Genomic DNA, 18,510 nt, shown 5'->3' with positions numbered 1-18,510 from the left:
TCTACCAAAAGCCGAGACAACTGAAATAATTAACACATTTAGAAATATTAGAATTTTTTTTAGGACAGGCCAAATGAACAGCACTTGCATGAGAGCTTTCATGCTCCACTATCTGCAGATACATCCAATAAGGCCAATTCCTTGATTTCCTCCAACAAGTGATAGAGGCTCACACCCTGAGTCTGGCGATACTCCTCATATTCTTCCTCTATCATCTTTGTTTTGGCCTTGTCATTAGCAAGCTGGGCCTCCTCCACAGTCTTCGTTACTTCCCGTACCAAATCTGTTCTAGATATGTGGGGACTTTGAGACAGTTCCAACTCTGGTGTCTTGTAAGGTTTGCAGCTTGTTATATGCAACTGAATGCGATCGGTATGGCAACGAGAACTCTGTACAGAAATTTTTACCTGTGGGTGGAAAAAGCACACAGTAAGATTCTATTTTGCCTCCTTGTGTTACAGGAGAGTAATTTCAATGCAGATACGTTACATACCGCCACATGGTCAAAAAGGTTCAGCGTAACAGAATCCTCAGCTGTGGGAGCAGAGATAATTTTGCTAGGAAAGCGCTGGAGACAACCAGGTTTCCATTTGCACCTCCCATCGGCTTGACAAGAGAGAACCAACCCTTCCTTATTTTTCAGATAGGCTGCCCCTTTAATTCCATACCTGTGACAGAAAGAGATTAGGTTCCAAAAAAAGTATCCGGTTGCCAGTGAACTTTATCGTTAAAAAGCCTGAGTCAGTAGTACCTCTTTTTAGAAAATTCAATAAAACTATTAGTAGAAAACAAAAATAAATGTAAAATAAGTATCAATTAGTATTACAAAACATCCTTTTTTAACAAACAGGAAGTCTAGGCAGTCTCTGTTGCAGGAGAACTTACTCAGTGGAGCTCTGTCCCACCCTATGCCAGGGGCTCAAAGCACGGTCACATGGGGGCTGTATCTAAGTAGTGAGCAGGCTCTGAACAGGTTCCCAGGTTCAATCCAGCATCTCCAATTGGAATTGGGGAAAAACTGTCTGAAACGTTGGGACAGCTGCTACCAGCATTTGGTTAGAAAGAAGTGGTTTGACTGAATAGGGCAGCTTCCTAGATTCCTGAATTCAACTTCCCCCCCTCCCAACGTCATTTGAGAAAAATGTCCCCACCAAATCCAACTGCTATGCTGTAATACTTCCCGTGTGTTCCAGATTGCCCAGAAATAGGCAACTTGCCATGTGGACTTGCTTGTCTGGCATCAAGCTACAGTTGACTTACCTTGGCACAAAGACAAGCACGCCATTCGTTCGGATTGAATAGATAATCCCGTCTGCTGTGCACTGCTCATCTCTGTCAAGACTCTTATCTCTGAAGTACATACACTGGAAAAGTTCAGTGGACTGCTTCTGGGCATGCTGGGAGGCCTATCCAAAGAAAGCAACTTAGATTAGAAAGGAGGGATTCCACTGTGTTGGTGCCACTACCAAAAAGGCCCTGCCTATGATGTTTTGATAGGCCCTGCCTATGATGTTTTTGGTCAACCAGACGGCATAGCCCAAGACAATGACCTTAAAACCTATGTAGGTTCATATGGGTGGAGGCAGTTCTTTAGGCAGCCGGGTCCCAGAACATTTAAGCTTGGGAATGACTTCCTGTCTTGTCCATTCTCTTCCTTTTCTTTATGTTCTTTAGGTTAATGTAATTATTTGCATAAATCGTTGTGATTTATTAGCACTGGCCTGCTTCCAAAGCAAGTGGGATGACAAATCTCCCCCAAAATAACTTCCCATCTTCACTGCAGTGAATCAACCTTCACAGTAAGTCCACATTCATACTACACATTTAAAGCACTCATCATGATTTCCCCAAAGGAGTCTTGGAGCTGTATTTTGTGTTGGGTGTTAAGAATTGTTCACAGACCCCTAATCCCATTCCACTGTTACAATTCCCAGAGTCCCCTGTGAAGAGGGATAGTTTTTAAACTACTCCGAGAGGGGAATAGGGACCTCCGAACAACTCTCTGCCCCCTTAACAAATGACAGCTCCCATAATTCTTAGGGGGAAAGCCATGATTTTTTAAAAAGCAGTATCATAGTGCTTTTAATGTATGGTGGCCTAAGTCAAATGTGCCTCTCTGAGAATCTCTCGCATAAACACCCAAATGCATGCTCACTAATCGCCTTACCCTGTTTCTGTTGTTGATATGTCTACATAGCTCTTCAAGTTCTTTGTTGCTAGGCAAGTTCTCCTTGGTGCCTGATTTATCTCCTTTCGAAGTGGCCACCAACAGCAGCCGGTGGACTATTATATCAGCATATCTTCTGATTGGTGAAGTGAAGTGGGTGTATTTATCCAGAGCAAGACCTGCCGCAAAATAGGATGGAATAATGGACACAAAGGCCATGAAGACAATAGTGGGGGAGCTGGAGCTGGGATTTTAAAAACACACAAAGAAACAAATGACAGCAGTTACCATAGTGAAAGAACTCTTCTTTGGGGCAAGAGCCAGTTGAAAAATACAAGGCGTTAGACATTGCCTGTGTGGCCATAGATCTCAGCAGCCTGTTCACCAGAGGATCAGATGGGTCAACTGCCTTATCCAGGGAGTCAGCTAATGCTTTGTTCGACCTATCAAAATGAATGGATTAATGATAACAGAAAATAAATTTATTTGAACTTTTCAGTAATGTAGATGCTTCTTATTACAACTTTCACAAATGAACCCACGCCACCAACCTGGCCTAAAATTAGTCTTGGACTTACCTGCACAGACAAACTCAGAGCAATTCCAGTGCTACACCAGTTGTTAAGGGGTCTAGCTCTAAGGTTTTAAAGATGCAGTGGATAGCGGATGGAGAATAGTTTCCAAGCCACTCTCCTCCCCTACCTTTGAAACCACTTCTGTCCAAAACTCAAGTTGCTGCAACAGACCTCTTCTATGGCAAGCTCCAGCTGGCTGCCTTCTAACCCTGCAACCAGACTATGAATACAGAGGGGTAGAGCAGCTGGAGAGATCGTAATAGCCTTTTTCCTAGCCCAAAGTGCCTTATCTGTAAATATACAACAATGAAAATGCTGCCAGAAGATAACTCAGGTTCTGGAGTGGCATATCAATGCCATAATTGTAAAATACGTTCTTAATGTTTCTATATTGCCCTGGAATCTTTTGATAAACGGTGGTATATAAATATATAAATTAATTAAATAAACAACGCATAAGCCCAGCCTGTTTATGAAAATGCAGATCATTTGGGCACCCAGAGCTGCAATGTACTTTGAGATGTTTTGGAAAACAACTACTCTGAAGCTTAAAGAAGGTCTGGACTGGTAAGCCCCCATTCTACTTGCCGTGTATCTATGAAGAAGCCTTTTGTTCCAGCACATTCTCGGAGCTCTGAAAAAAACTCCTGCCGTGGGGGTGGGTGTTGGCGCAGGAGGGCTTGGTGAGGGAAAGTCTCCCATATCTTCTTGGCCACCCAATGGTTTGCGAGAATCATACATTCGGCAATTGTTTCGTGGACTTCCAGCGGCTGCCGAGGGATGAGGTCATCGATGTTCTTTTTGTCATCCAGTAGCACTCTGACCTCGACCCCTTCCAATTCCAGCGCTCCGCAGCTGTCCCTCTTAGCTCGAATATGCCGGGCGACATCGGTCAGCTTCCCTATGGCCCAGATCAGCTCGTCTAACTTCTGTTTCCTCATATCTTCGCCCATATCTTTGAGCTCCAGAATTTCATCGGCCACTGTCAAGTCTCCATCCAGCAATGCCTGGGCCGCCTCATAAAACAGTTTGTAGGAAGAGCGAATGATGGTTCTGTGGTACCAAACCTCCTTTATTTCATAGGAAGTTTTTTCAAGTTCCCAAATGACACTCACAGCATACCTTGAAAATAAAACAACATTGCTGATTTATAAATGACAACACTGACCATCATGTAGCCTCTTTCCATACCAACTTACCTGTACCCAGACCCTGAAATCATCTTCTGAGGCCCTTCTTTGTATGCCTGCTCCCTGAGAGGTTCGGAGGGTGGCACCACAAGAGTGGACCTTCTCTGCAGTGGCTCCCCGTCTGTGGAATGCTCTCCCCAGGGAAGTCTGCCTGGTGACTTCATTAAACACCTTTAGGCGCCAGGCAAAAACATTCCTTTTTAACCAGACCTTTGGTTGATCTGATTTACATCCTATGCCCTTTTGAAAAAAATGGGGGGGGGGGGCTATTGGGTTGTTGTTTTTATTTTTATTATGTATTTTGTGGTTTTATATCTTGATTTTATTCTGTGAACCGCCTGAGACCCCCCAGGTATAGGGAGATATATAACTTCAATAAATAATAATAGTTTTGAGCAAGAGAGAAACAGTTCAGTTGGTTTGACATTCATAACATGGGTTGCTTTTATGTATCATAAACAGCTGTGTTAGCAAAATCCACTTGTTAGTCATTGGAAAAAACATGAAGTTCACCCCTAGTTTCCACCCTTTCAATTTTCAGTACAGGGGAGAAAAGACAATGGTTAGTGACGGAGAAATTGATTTAATACAGTAGTTATATTTTAAGTACGTGCAGTTTAATAGATTCTAATAATGGGCAAACTTCTGTGCTTGCAAAACACGCTAGAATGTTTTGTGTATGAAACTTTTCTCATAAACTGAGAAAAATTGCAGAATATTAGAATGCTACAAGAGGTTATTTTTGTCTCCCAAAGAGCCAGGGCTAGGAAGAAGCAAAACACCAAGAACTTGTCTTAATACCTGAGATACTAGGGTAAGTCAGTGCTAAGAGCTCACCTGTCAACATTCCCAAGAAGAGAACATAAGTTGGCACTCAAGACGGCAGGCAGCATGTCGTAACGACGATCTGCTAAGTAGTAAGTAGTAGCCCTGAGAAATTGGAGAAATGATTATTATAATGCTCCTACTGCACATCTTTAAAGTTTCAGAACATTTGGAAGCATATTGCAACACGGTTGGTTTATCTAATGCAAATGATAAACAATTTAGGACGGGCCATTTATAATGTAGACAAGAGACATTTGTTTCAGTGACACTAGTATATGCGTAAAATAGCCATGCTTTAATCCCTTTTGATGTGGGGCGACTTATATTGATATCTACTGTTAATTCAGAATAAGAGCAGTTGGCAGCTGTAAGAAACAAACACCCCAAGCATACATGTTAAGATTAGTTTCAGCCTAAAACAGCAGCAAAAATATTAAAATCAATTTTGGGCAATTGTACATCTAAATAGAGCTTTCACAGTTACAAGAAAAGATTTCCCTCTGATGACACGAGTGACTGATTCTGCCATCTCCCATGCAGCAGTATTTAGTCACTACTGTTCATTACATTCTTGGTATTGGTTATTGAAATCACTATCAAAAGAACAATCATTCATTTTCCCCCCTTGCAGATAATACAATATACAGGTCCATACCATACATTTATAGCACTTTAAAAGTCATGACTTCCCCTTCATGGAAAGTAGTTTGTTAAGCCTGCTGGGAACTGCAGCTCAGCAAGGGGTAAACTATAATTCCCAGGACTCTTTGGGGGAAGCTATGACTGTCAAAGTGCTTTAATTCTATGTTGTGGATGTGATTATAATGAAGTACTATTATTATGCTTTACAATCTTGTTTTCAAATTGATTTTCCTATGTTATTTTATATAACCTTGTTCACTTAGGTACTTTGTTTTAACTGGTTTATATATACAGTGGTACCTCTACTTATGTGCCCCTCTTGTTATGTATCCTTGTTATGTATATGAAGTATCTTTCCGGTTTTGCCGCATGCGCAGAAGCGCTCTATCACACTGTGTGCATGCGCAGAACAGGCACCTCTAGTTGTGGAAACTTTGGGATCCGACTGGAGCTCCGGAACAGATCCCATCCGCAACCAGAGGTACCACTGTATTACGACAATAAATATTAAAGCTTCCAGCTTCTACCCCAGAATCAAACCCACCTTGCTCTTGCCTCAATATCCGTGTAAGAATTTGCAGCCACAAAGTGAGTCACGTCTGCAATGTGAACCCCAAGCTCCAGGTTTCCATTAGGCAGGGTTCTAATGGACAGGGCGTCGTCCACATCTTCACAGCCTTTTGGATCAATGCTGAAGACTAAGTGGGTATCCCTCAGATCCACACGCTTGAGCTCTTCTTCTGGAGCCACTTTCCATGGCTTCTCTGGGATAACAACTGGCATCTCACACATCTGCAGGAGGAAAGTCTTGCCCGTCAAGAGATTTTAGATTGAAAAAATAACACTTCATTTGTATCCTCCCTAAGAGTCAGCGAGTAAAATCTGCTGGAGGCAGCTTTGCCCCCTGTTTATACTGAAATTACAATACATCAGACCCCTTCAGTGCAAGGAGCAGAGTTTGCTTTTCTAACATGACACCTTAAATTCACTGCTCTAACACAACTCTGCAGTGCTTCGTACAGTCGTACCTCGGAAGTCGAATGGAATCCGTTTCGGAAGTCCATTCAACTTCCAAAACGTTTGGAAACCAAGGCGTGGCTTCCAATTGGCTGCAGGAAGGTTCTGCAGTCAATCGGAAGCCACGGCGGATGTTCGGGTTCCAAAAAGCATTCACAAACTGGAACACTCACTTCTGGGTTTGCGGCATTCGGGAGCCAAAAGGCAGGAGTGCCAAGGCGTTCATCAACCAAGGTATGACTGTACTGTATAATAATAATAATTGTATTATTTGTACCCCACCCATTTGACTGGGTTGCCCCAGTCCCTCTGGGTGGCTATAGCTGTTATAGTGTCTGACTAGGACCTTGGAGACCAGGGTTCAAATCCCCACTCAGCCAGGAAGGTCATTGGGTGACCTTGAGCCAGTCATCATCTCTCAGCCTAACCTACCCTGTGAGGATAAAATGGAGAGGAGGAGAACCACATATGTCACCATTCCAAGAGGAAAGCCAGGATATATATATAATAAACAAATAAATAAAAGCTGCTTTTACCTCAAACCACTAAAAGCAAGAGAGCCATAAACAGGTCTGCTACATCAAGCAAATGTGGAACTTGCAGAATTCAGCACCCTGAGAGCATAGAGTTTTATTTATTGATTTTAAAAGCAGGTTTCTAGCCCTCAGCTGTAGCGATAGGTTTGAAAGGGAGCAGGCGGAACCTGCTGAATGCCAGCTGGTAGTGGTTAGGCAGCACTGGCAAAGGTCTTGCAGACCTTTTTGAGCTTCTCCATGCCAGGTTCAGTTATAGTTTACTTCTATGCCACTTTTCATCACAGGTCAGCTCCCAAAGGTTAAAACACAACGACATCATTCAAACAAGACAATGAAATGTAATTTACAGCAAATTAATTTGAAACAGACATACATCAATCACATCTATTTAATGGTGTGTGAATTCTTGGGAAGAGGTCTGTCTTTGTTTGGTGGGCAATCCTTAAGCTGCAACGCCTCTGTCAAGAATCTCCACTTTCACTATGAAATACATTTCACTGTAGAGCTCTTGCAAATTCTATGACTAACAGAAGCAGAACAGTTTCCCCTTCCCAAAAAATAAGCAAATTTGCACCATTTACAAAGGCTGCAGAATTCAGTTGCAGCTTTTGTCTGAGGTTACCTTTGTATGGAAGATTTGGGCCAGCCTTGATGATAATAATAATAATAATAATAATAATAATAATAATAATAATAATACAAAAACAAACAGAAAACAACAACATTCACATAGACCATCACCCACCTGAAATAGTATGGCATTTCTCCAGTACACCTAGTATGTGTTTCATGCAATTGAACAGACTACACCGTACCAATTGATGCTATTACCAAACCACTGGGAACAAGTATACAATTACCATTTACCAGCTGAAGTATTAAAAGCAAATGCAGACCAACCTGCGCTTCGGAGAAGGGGCTCACAGAGATGCTGTTTTCCACCAGGATAGTCTGAATTTCTCCCTCAAGATCTCCTATCCGCCCTAAAACACGCACAAAATGCCCATTTGGATACACTGATGTCGACTCCCAAGAATCGATACGCACGATAACCCGGAAGTCCTGTTGTGAAACACCAAGTCAACAGAAAACCCATGATTAGCAAATGCAGATTGGAACTTGGTTGATATTTATGCACCAAGGAACCGTTTTACCTGTAGAGCCTCAGCTTGCTGCGTGCTAATTCTGATCTTGGGGATTCTGTAATCCCAAGGTGTCACAAGGACTTTCTGTGCATTTTTGCCGTGTGACTGGCTCTCTTCTTTGGATGGAAAAGTGACCACATAATCACGCCAGTTCTTCTGTATGATGCCAACGACTTTACCTTTGAAAGTGGAATAATGCTGTGATTATACATCAATCCTTGGAAGCAGAAGCAAAGTGCATGATAAGGAAGATATTATAGATAAATCCATTTACAGGAAGATCTATCATGCCCAAGAGGCAATAAGGGAATTGATAAAATGATACAGTAGGTCTGCAAAGTGTTCTTACCGGACTAGCCTGCCACTTTACAATGCTACAGTGCATTTCAGACAAGATCAATAATTTCTTCTTCTTAAATATGAGCTTGTTTTTACAATGGCCCTTCCTAGCAAGATTGGAATAACAATCTCAGGCCCAAGGGACACCACCACTACGATTTACAAACTTCAACACACACCAAGTAAACCAAATACAACTAAAAAGTTGTCAGCTGAGCGGCTGCTAAAGCTTGAACAGGGTAGCAATGCGTATTAACATGATGTCAGTGATGACTCTTGCTCAGAATTTGTTCTGCAAAGCACAAATCATGGAAATGTAGGTGGAAATGCCTGTTTCCAGCTCACAGCCCTATGATGTTCTGTAGGGTGCGATGCCACAGGTAGATTTTCCCCAGGTGACTGAAGTGCTTTTACACGTCTTTACAGAGGCAAACAGTCTTTCAGGTAACTTGCTCTCTACACTTACCTGTGGGCATAGGTTCACCGTAAACCTCCCCAGAAGTCTTCTCTTCGGTCTCGTTCTCACAAAGGGCGGCAGTCCGTCCCTTCCACTCGCTCTTGGGGAGTAATTCAACCGCTACCACGTCACCATGAATTGCTCTGTTCCGAGCTTTGGTGCCGTAAATGAGGACATCATTTTTGAGATCTGGGTGCAAAGAAAGGAGGAATGACTCAGTGGAACCTAGAGCAGACAGCAGATTCCTATTTCTCCAAGTCTTGTTCTTTTTTTGGCATTTTCTTATATAAAAAGGACTTAGCTGGCCTCACAGAAAAATAAATAAATTTTAAGAATGCACACAGCTTCCAAGCCACACTGCCCGTTTCCTAATCACTGGTGTTCATCTATATACAAGAGGAAACTCTGAAACTCATAAAGCCACTCTCATAACTAAATGTGAAAAACCACATATAGAGATTTATAGGGCCAAACTCCAGCATGTAAAAAGATGTATACATAAATTCTATGTCAAGAGAATAACTGGATTACTATACATAATATTATGGCTGCCAAGTGTCCTTTACTTTCAAAGAACTGTCCCATATTGCAGGACATCCCCTTATTCATTTTGAGCACAATCCAATCCCTTCCTGTTGAAATATTGATCTGATCATTTAAGGGAGAATCATTTGGAGGGGGCTTTCCTGGCAAAGGGAGAACCCTAGGAAATAAATCACATTATTTATTTCCTCTCCCCACTGTTCTGTGGAAAGTGGCAAATAGATCTACCCCTGAGAATCTGTAAAACCTGATTGCAGAGGACAGCTGAAACCCAAGAGAATACCTGCTCTAAAGCAGAATTGCAGCAGTGTGAGGAATAAAGAAACTACTAAGTATGAGGCTACCGCCCTTTAGTCAGCTCCCATTATGAGGCAACCTGTTCAGTTTAGACCAGACACAGGCAAACTCGGCACTCCAGATGTTTTGGGACTACAACTCCCATCATCCCTGACCACTGGTCCTGTTAGCTAGGGATGATGGGAGTTGTAGTCCCAAAACATCTGGAGGGCCGAGTTTGCCTATTCCTGGTCTAGACCTCTAGGAACCTCAGAGAGAGAGAGAGAGAGAGAGAGAGAGATAGAGAGAGAGAGAGCGAGCGCATCCCAGAAAAGTAAGTGCCTGCATGGCAAAGTAGACCCAGAAGACCCAGCAAAGTAAGCCAAGCTTTGGAGAAGTAAAAACCTAGCAAAGCCCAGTTCACTAGCCAAACTGAAAGCATGGAATTTGTTCTCACCTTTTTCTTTGTTGCTGGCTCCTTGAAGTCGGACGAATGCTTCAACCTGCGCTCTGTGCTTATTCACATTCAGGACCCCCTAGAATAAATTAAAATTCAGAACCAGGCACAGCCAATACAAATGTACAAGGCTATGTTAAATTCGGCTCTGTAGTACTTGCTACAGTACCGTTGTCTGGAATCAGTGAGCCCAGGATGTTGGCCGATAAACTGAAACTTAACCTGGACAAGACAGAGGTGTTCCTGCCCAGAAAGAACACCAATCATGAGAATTGCTGCTGCCTGTTTTGGATGGAGTTGCACTCCAACTAAAAAATCCTTTTTAAAGTTTGGGAGTGCTCTTGGAGCCAGCATTGCTGCTTGAGGTTCCAGGTGGTTGATGTAGTTTGGAATGCCTTTGCCCAGTTAACCTGCCAAATTATGCCTGGAGAAAATGGATTTGGTCACAGTGATGCTCACTATCTCTTGTCTGGATTACCTTAATGCACCACCTGTGGAACTGTCCCAAGAAAGCATTCAGAAACCTCCCTGGCTCAAAACGCTGCTGCAAAAGTTCTGACGGGGACCATCTTGCTGGGCCATGCGGCTGTCCTGTTGTTTCGGCTGCAATGCCTACCACGCTGTCCAGGTTATCAGCATCAAAGCTCTGTTTGTTAAGTGACTTGGAAACTTTTTAAGGGCTACCAATTCTTTTAAGAGCCTGCCAATCCCGTTAACGCAGTGGAAGAAACTCTCTAGTGTCTTTTTACACCGGAGGACACATTTGGATTTTTGAGCAAGTGCTGTGGGCATTAACACCTCTGATCACTTCTCTCCCCACACTCCCAGATCAGCACCCAAGAGACAGGAAAAGGGAAAGTGCATATGCACACACTTCGCTTTTTCGGGGCACACGGTTCAAAGTCAGATACAATAGGATTAATCTGAGCCTTGAAAAAGGCATAGAGCTGAAAGAGGAAGTGGGAAGGAGGGTCACTCTTCCCACTTCCTTTTTCAGCTCTGTGTACTTTTCAATGGAGAAAAAAGTCATTGTTCTCACCACCTTAGGACCAAGGGGGCAGTGAGCGAGGCAGGGCAGTGGGGAGCTCAAAGGCCTGAAGGGAAGACCTCAAGGGTGCCATGGCACCCATGGGTGCCACAATGGCAACTCCAGCTCTAGTGTATTCTGCCTATGTCCGAGGCACAGTTGGTGGGAAGATGGGGAAGCTGTCTTGGTGGGAGTACAGTGGTACCTCGGGTTAAGTACTTAATTCATTCCGGAGGCCCGTTCTTAACCTGAAACTGTTCTTAACCTGAAGCACCACTTTAGCTAATGGGGCCTCCTGCTGCCGTTGCGCCGCCGGAGCACGATATCTGTTCTCACCCTGAAGCGAAGTTCTTAACCCGAGGTAATATTTCTGGGTTAGCGGAGTCTGTAACCTGAAGCGTATGTAACCTGAAGCGTATGTAACCCGAGGTACCACTGTACCTGGGTTACAGAACTCACCTACCCCAGGAGATCCATTTGGATCCTTGTTAGCAACTTTTTGTCACTTCCTGGACTTGTTTGCTCTAGCAAATATTTGTACAGCCATCTGGCTGGCTTATTACTATTTTCTTCTTCTTTAAAATTTGCAACATTCTGTCCACTCTGCTCATTTTATTAACGATGTGATTCTGAGTGTTTTTATATTTTGTCTTCTTAGCTGCTCTGGCATCTTTGATGGGAAGAGCAGGATTCAAATTAACTGAAATAAATACTTTCTGTATACAATGCCAGATCTTGCAACTGATCTTGCTTCTTTCCCCATCAACACTGTAATGAGCTATAAAGGCCACCGCCGACATTTCAGCAAAAGACTCCAGTCTATCTTTTCCCACAGAGACACTGTCCATTATGGGGCAAAAGGGCAAGGGGGAAACCAAGCCAACTGATATTAAAGGGAGCTTATTTGCAGGAACAGAGTTTCCCAGGGTTGTCTGTTTTATATCCCTACTCTAATCATTATCCTCTGAGCATTTCACAGAAATGTTATGAAAACTGACCTCCTTGCTTGCTGTTTCACTGTTCCAGCGTCAATTTTGGATTTAGTACCTTTTTGTGGCAGAAACAGCCCATAAAACTTTCCATTTCAAAGTCCAGCCTCCAAACTTTTAAAAATGTTGTGTTAGAAATCTTACAAAATTGCTTATCATTGTTATTACTATTACTGCAGCGTGTACAATTTGTTTCATCTATTTTTCTTCTCGTATCACTGGGTGCTTTCACCTTGCCAAGATCACATGGGGCAACTTCAAAAAGATGAAAAGTTCTGAGTGTTTGAGCTCACACTATTGTTTTTTTAATTTTTTTGTGTTTTTTGGTGTGTTTTTTTTGTTAAAATAATTCAACATTAATACACATACAAACATACAAACATACATTTCATACAAACATACATTTCATACAACATACCTACATACATACAACGTACCTACAACATACCTACACTCAATCCCATAGCTCACACTATTGGAGGCAATGTTCTGCCACCATACTGGTAAGCAGTACGCTATGATTACCAGTTTCTGGGAAAGCACAGGAGGAGAGAGATTGCTCTTGTCCTCAGGTTCTGCTTGTGGGCTTCCCAGAGGCATCTGGTTGGTGTGATAGGAATTTCGAGGTCTTAGATATATGGTAATGTTCATAAGCGTACCAACCAAGCACATACATAGATCAGCACAGGAAGACTGACCTGGAACCATTTTGATTCCTAAACTCAGCAAATGTTTTCTCTGCAAGGTCAAAGTGGGAAACCTCCCCATTGTCTCTTTCCTCACAAATTCCTGTCTTAACGGCACATTTAATATATGAATTGGGTGTGAGCCTGTGACCTGGCCCAGGAACTAAGTATTTATCATTACAAAAGACTGGCCAGGCTCCCCAGGCATGGATTGTAACCTGCCAGACAGGAGATAAACAATGACAGGAGAAAAGCAACATTCAAATTTCTGTTTTAGACCGCCTTTTTTGTGATGTAGGTGTGATCTATCTGAGGGGTGGTCTTAAGTTATACCCCTTCTGTGATGTATGTATGATGTTTCTGGGGGTGGTCTTGATCTACAGGGTGGCAATTTCAAAAGTCTTTATATGGCCTTCCGTGCTATTGCTCTGGGTTCCTCCTCTCCTGCGAGTGAAGGGAGCACCCTGCTGCAACAGATCAATAAAGATCAAGCTTACTAGATGCTTTGCTTCTCAATATTCTCTGGGTGGCCTCTGTTATTTTCTCCTACCAATAGGGAACCTATGTAAGGACTCTATATGGGCTCTTGGATACCCCATAAGGGAAAAGGGCAATTTTTGTTTACAACATTGGTCATTGTGAAAATAGGATGCTGGACTAGATGAGTCACTGGCCTGATCCAGTAGGCTCTTCTTATGTTCGCTACGTGTTGTGTTGGTGGAGCTAAGAGCCATGAAACAACTGTCTATCAGACTGATCTGGAAAGGTTTTGGCTCCGTGAAAAAATACTCAGTTATTTAATGGCAGGCTTTCATTTTCCTATGCTCATCTGAGAAACTGCCTCTCCCTAGCCTGCTCACTTAGATCTGCGGATGAAGATCTCTTGCTGGTGCCTCTGCAGTAAAGCATAGTGGGACTCAGGCATGTGCTTTGAGCAATCAGGCACCAGTTCTCTTAAATTCTCTTCCATTAGAAGTGAAACAAGCCTCAACATTGCTCCATTTTCTATGACTGCTGATAATTTTTCTTCTCAAATCAGCCTATTTCAAATCTGCAGATTTTAACTCTTGTTGGCTTTTATGCCTTAAAACTGTTTTTTATGATCTGCATTATGTTTGATATTTATACACTCTTTCTTTTCATACTGGTTTATTGTTTAGCTGTACCATATTCTATATTTTCATGTTTCATTGTCATGCGAACTTTTTTTTATTGGAGATTGTATGCTGCTTTGTGAAGGAAGTTCCTCAAAAAGCAGGGAATACTTTTAAAAGTGAAATAAAGAAATAAAACTGAACCTGTATGTATCTCCCCGATTTGATCCCTGCTTCCAGCATTTCCACAGGGACATGTTCAGGGTACTCCCTTCCGTTATTCTCTTGACTTTCATTCTCCCGTTCGCGCCGTGAGTGGACTATAGACTCAAAAAGCTCGTGAGCAGCTTTTAAGTCAGGCCAAAAGTTGTCCAGATAATTCTGTGCGCAGACAGACAAAGAGGAAGGAGATTATTCCTGTAATTCGTAAACGGGCAATTCATAACAGGACCAGTCCATGTTGGAAGCCCTAATAAATAAGGCAGAAATGGTAATCCTAAAGTGAAATTAGTGAAATTACTGGGTCATCCTGCTGCTCCATGTTCAGTCTTAACCATGTACCACAATGGATCTCTCAATAAAGACGGCAACTGTACCTGCTAAAATACAGGGATGCAAAGAGCTACCCTATTTTTCGCCGCATAGGACACACCGGCCCATAGGACGCACCAAGTTTTTTTTGGGGGAAATAAAAAAAAAATTATTTCCCCCCCAGGCGCTTGCGGGGGCTGGCAGCGGGGAGAGGTGCTCTTCACCCCGCCGCATGCATGCAGACCAGGTCCGGGGACAGCGGGAAGACGCGCTGCGGCTCCCAGCTGTCCCCGGAGCTTGCGGGGCAGGCAGCGGGGAGAAGCGCTCTTCTCCCTGCCGCCCGCCTGCAGACCAGGTCCGGGGACAGCGGGAAGACGCGCTGCGCCTCCCCGCTGTTCCCGGAGCTTGCGGGGCTGGCGGCGGGGAGAAGCACGGGTCTCCCCGCCGTCAGCCTCCAAACCACATCGGGAGACAGCGGGATGGCGGCGTTCCGCCTCCCCGCTGTCCCCCGACCTTGTGGGGCTGGCGCTGCGGCTCTCCTGAAGCCTGGAGAGCGAGAGGGGTTGGTGCGCACCAACCCCTCTCGCTCTCCAGGCTTCAGCGAAAGCCTGCATTCGCCCCATAGGACGTACACACATTTCCCCTTCATTTTTGGAGGGGAAAAAGTGTGTCCTATAGGGCGAAAAATACGGTAAGTCATCCCTCTGAAGAGCCACATACATAGTATTTGCCAATCCCAAGAAATGGAGCAGGAGCAAGATGAAATAATTTGGTCTCATAAAGGTATGTGACTATATAAGGCTTTTGGAAGAACTAAGCTGTGTTAAGAGAACATTTACGTCATCTCCTTTCTCTCTAGAAGGAACGTTTACTTTTCCATGCCTTGTGTGTTACTGAACAGTTCTGATGTTTTATTACAAAACGGGTTCATTCCATCCATGTCGCTTTAATGCAAACAAGCGAATAAAAGGCATAGAGGTATTTCTGCAGGCAAACATCAAGGACATCAGAGTACTGAACTGTTTCATTTGCCATTACAGTACAGAAAGATTACCTTGAACGAAATCACAAAAACACCTTCCGTTTCACTTCCAAGTTGCTGGATGGAATCTTCATCATCTGTTACCATGACGATGGGCATCTGACCCGCGAAGTGATTATAGTACCAAACAGATGCATTGTAAATACTCCTAGGAGAGCAAACCTTCACAATTACCACTCCATGTCCTGTTACATTTTTGCCTTGACTTCATAAATGTATAACACTGAGTCATTATAAGGGCTTTTTATTTTAGTGTAATTAACAAGCTTGTTATGGGTCAATCACCCACTGGTCAGGGCTGAACCTCAAGGGTGGAGAGTTGCTGGACACAGTTTTCTAATAATTTTACTGATGCTTTTAAACTGGCGACACAACCTCATATTCAGCACATACCTTGTCTGCCACTTCTCCAAAGATTCTCCCCTCTCTCTTGGCAAGTAAGAAAGCAGCTGGAATTCATTAAAAAACATAATGCAATCATGGCGGGCATCCCTCACCAAATTTCGCAGTTTATTGTACTGTCTGTGAAAGAAAGAAGTCAAATGTCACTCTGCCAAAGCATTACAGCTGTATTATTTATAAATGGGAACATTCATTTTAACAAAGGATCATTAATCCACAGACCATCTTGGGCACGTAGTTAGCACCCAGAGGTAGTCCTATTGCTGCCAAAAACTCATTGTTAAGTACCTAAATATTCATCCATATTGTATTCAAATTTAGTACTACTGTAACAGTACCATTATAACTTTTATGTGATCAGAAATTTTTATATCCATTATAGTATAAATTAAGAAAATATCTCTGTTTTTATTATTGGTACGTTTTATTAAAGGGTGGGTAAGGAATCAAATAAATACAATTTTCTTTCGTTCTTCATTCCTCCCCGTTCCTTTTCTATTGTGCTTTTTACATTCTGATCCTGTGGGGCAGGGAATTTCTGATATTTTAATCTACACACCGTGTTTAGAAAGTTATAGGTCCTTTAAAAGCAGCAAATCACAATAACATTGATGATGAATCAAATTTTCAATCTGATCTAATCTTTAAATGCATCCCTATACAATTAATAACCACTAAAATGATTTAAACGAAAGTGCAATTTATGTTTATTAATTTTAAAATTATAATGAATTATGAATTGTTACAATTTAAATTACACGGCTTGGACAGCCCACAGTATGATCCTTTAAAAACATTTCCTTTTAAGAGCGTGTATAAAAACTGCCATTACACACATAACTGAGTCCTTATCAAAACTTAATAAAAATGAAATTAATGGATTAAAAAAATGGATGGATTTATTTAGTTTATTTTTCAAAAATTCTTCTTTATGTTTAATGGATTAACCACCATCCCCTTCTGTGTTAGACTTATTTCTCTACCAAACAGGGCCAATGCAAGGACGTGCACAGAGAGATTTCCAACTCTGGAGTTGCCTCTTTAGCCTGCAAATACTAGAGGCTGCTGATGCAGAGAGTACCAGGGACCAGGAGTCAGATTCCTCTTCACTGGGTGATCAAGGGAGGATTCTGAACCAGAAGAGGAGGTGCAGGCAGGGCCAGCCCTGGAAGTACTGCTATCTGATGAAAATGCATAATGCTTTTTTTGCCGCAGCCTGAGGATGTGGCATTGCTGTCCTCTAACTCAGAGGACTCCATTGCAGAAGACCCAGGAAAGCCTGAGACTCACCTTACTTAGGTCACAGTAGGAGACTATTGGAGAACCATCAGGTAGCACCACCTGCTATTACAGTTTAACGACTTAATTTCAGCTCTTCCCTTGCTGGAGCAACTTCAGAGCATTGTGTTCCCAACAGCACTGCCTGAGCTGCGCCTGAGCTGTCCAGCCTGTTTGCTGCTTTCCCTTATTGCAATACAGAGCAGGATAGAATGGGTTGATCCAGAGACAGAATCATAGAACTGCAGAGCTGGAAGGGACCAGGAAGGTCATTCAGCCCAACCCCCTGCAATGCAGGAATTACTATGATATGTTAAATTTGTATACCGCCCTATACCCGCAGTTCACAGGAATCACAGCTAAAGAATCCCTGACAGATAGCCATTCAACCTCTGCTTAAAAACCTCCAAGGAGGGAGAGTGCACCACTAAGATTCACATGTAAGGTAAAGGTACCCCTGACCATTAGGTCCAGTCGTGGCTGACTCTGGGGTTGCGGCGCTCATCTCACTTTATTGGCCAAGGGAGCCGGCGTACAGCTTCCAGGTCATGTGGCCAGCATGACTAAGCCGCTTCTGGCGAACCAGAGCAGCGCACAGAAATGCCGTTTACCTTCCCACCGGAGTGGTACCTATTTATCTACTTGCACTTTCGAACTGCTAGGTTGGCAGGAGCAGGGACCAAGCTACGGGAGCTCACCCCGTCGCAGGTATTTGAACTGCCGATCTTCTGATCGGCAAGTTCTAGGCTCTGTGGTTTAACCCACAGCACCACCCGCGTCCCAGTAGATTTACATGTACAGCTCTGCTTATGCCCCCATGTTCTATATCCCTTTGGGAAAGACTCAAAACAAATGTGTCCCCTTCCTATCCCTACTGATCATTTCAGGAAGAAACTGCACCATTCCTACTATACTTCCTGACATCTGAATTGGGCCGTACAACTCTATTAGTACAAAATATGAAGAATATGATCACAGATCCTAGCCACAGATCTATATATCAAGCCTCACAAAAGTGCAATGCTGAAAACAAAGCCTGCAATGTTGGGTGGGTGGAGGTGAAACTTGAAGCATTAAACATTGAAAAATATGCATAACCATTGGTATAATAAAGGTGGCAGCTAAGTAATTAATGCACAATGAAGAAATGGCTGGCTGGGATTTAAAAAATGAATAGCCACTCTGCAGATATGTGAACCGCATCTCGCGGATGCCAAATTAGCTCCATCAAATAAAGTGACTGATGTTGGACCAGCGGCTTGTAGGCTGCAGCTTTCCCCCCCACCTAA

At 43.0% G+C, this 18,510-nt stretch overlaps 1 protein-coding gene across 5 annotated transcripts in view; it reads right to left on the bottom strand.

The window, feature by feature from the left end:
* Positions 1 to 37: 37 nt before the first annotated feature.
* Positions 38 to 18,510, bottom strand: part of DIS3L (DIS3 like exosome 3'-5' exoribonuclease) — a 23,999-nt gene continuing 5,526 nt past the window's right edge. For 3 of the 5 annotated variants that reach the window (XM_083713091.1, XM_083713093.1, XM_083713092.1), the window contains exons 3-17: positions 15,935 to 16,063; positions 15,554 to 15,689; positions 14,173 to 14,349; positions 10,173 to 10,251; positions 8,906 to 9,085; positions 8,110 to 8,279; positions 7,856 to 8,017; positions 5,947 to 6,194; positions 4,770 to 4,862; positions 3,331 to 3,864; positions 2,456 to 2,610; positions 2,168 to 2,346; positions 1,261 to 1,406; positions 494 to 668; positions 38 to 407 (exon numbers count right to left, since the gene is read on the bottom strand). In XM_083713091.1, coding sequence (XP_083569217.1) covers positions 99 to 407; positions 494 to 668; positions 1,261 to 1,406; positions 2,168 to 2,346; positions 2,456 to 2,610; positions 3,331 to 3,864; positions 4,770 to 4,862; positions 5,947 to 6,194; positions 7,856 to 8,017; positions 8,110 to 8,279; positions 8,906 to 9,085; positions 10,173 to 10,251; positions 14,173 to 14,349; positions 15,554 to 15,689; positions 15,935 to 16,063 — 2,872 coding nt within the window. In that variant the 3' untranslated portion in view covers positions 38 to 98. The remainder of the gene's footprint in view (positions 408 to 493; positions 669 to 1,260; positions 1,407 to 2,167; positions 2,347 to 2,455; positions 2,611 to 3,330; positions 3,865 to 4,769; positions 4,863 to 5,946; positions 6,195 to 7,855; positions 8,018 to 8,109; positions 8,280 to 8,905; positions 9,086 to 10,172; positions 10,252 to 14,172; positions 14,350 to 15,553; positions 15,690 to 15,934; positions 16,064 to 18,510) is intronic. The other 2 variants (XM_083713095.1, XM_083713094.1) reach the window with 1 other exon arrangement.

Source organism: Podarcis gaigeae, assembly GCF_964106915.1.
Source record: "Podarcis gaigeae genome assembly, chromosome: 14".
Classification (NCBI taxonomy): Eukaryota; Metazoa; Chordata; class Lepidosauria; order Squamata; family Lacertidae; genus Podarcis; species Podarcis gaigeae.
The sequence above is the reverse complement of the archived record's forward strand: the minus strand, read 5'-3'. Positions and strand labels throughout refer to the sequence as shown.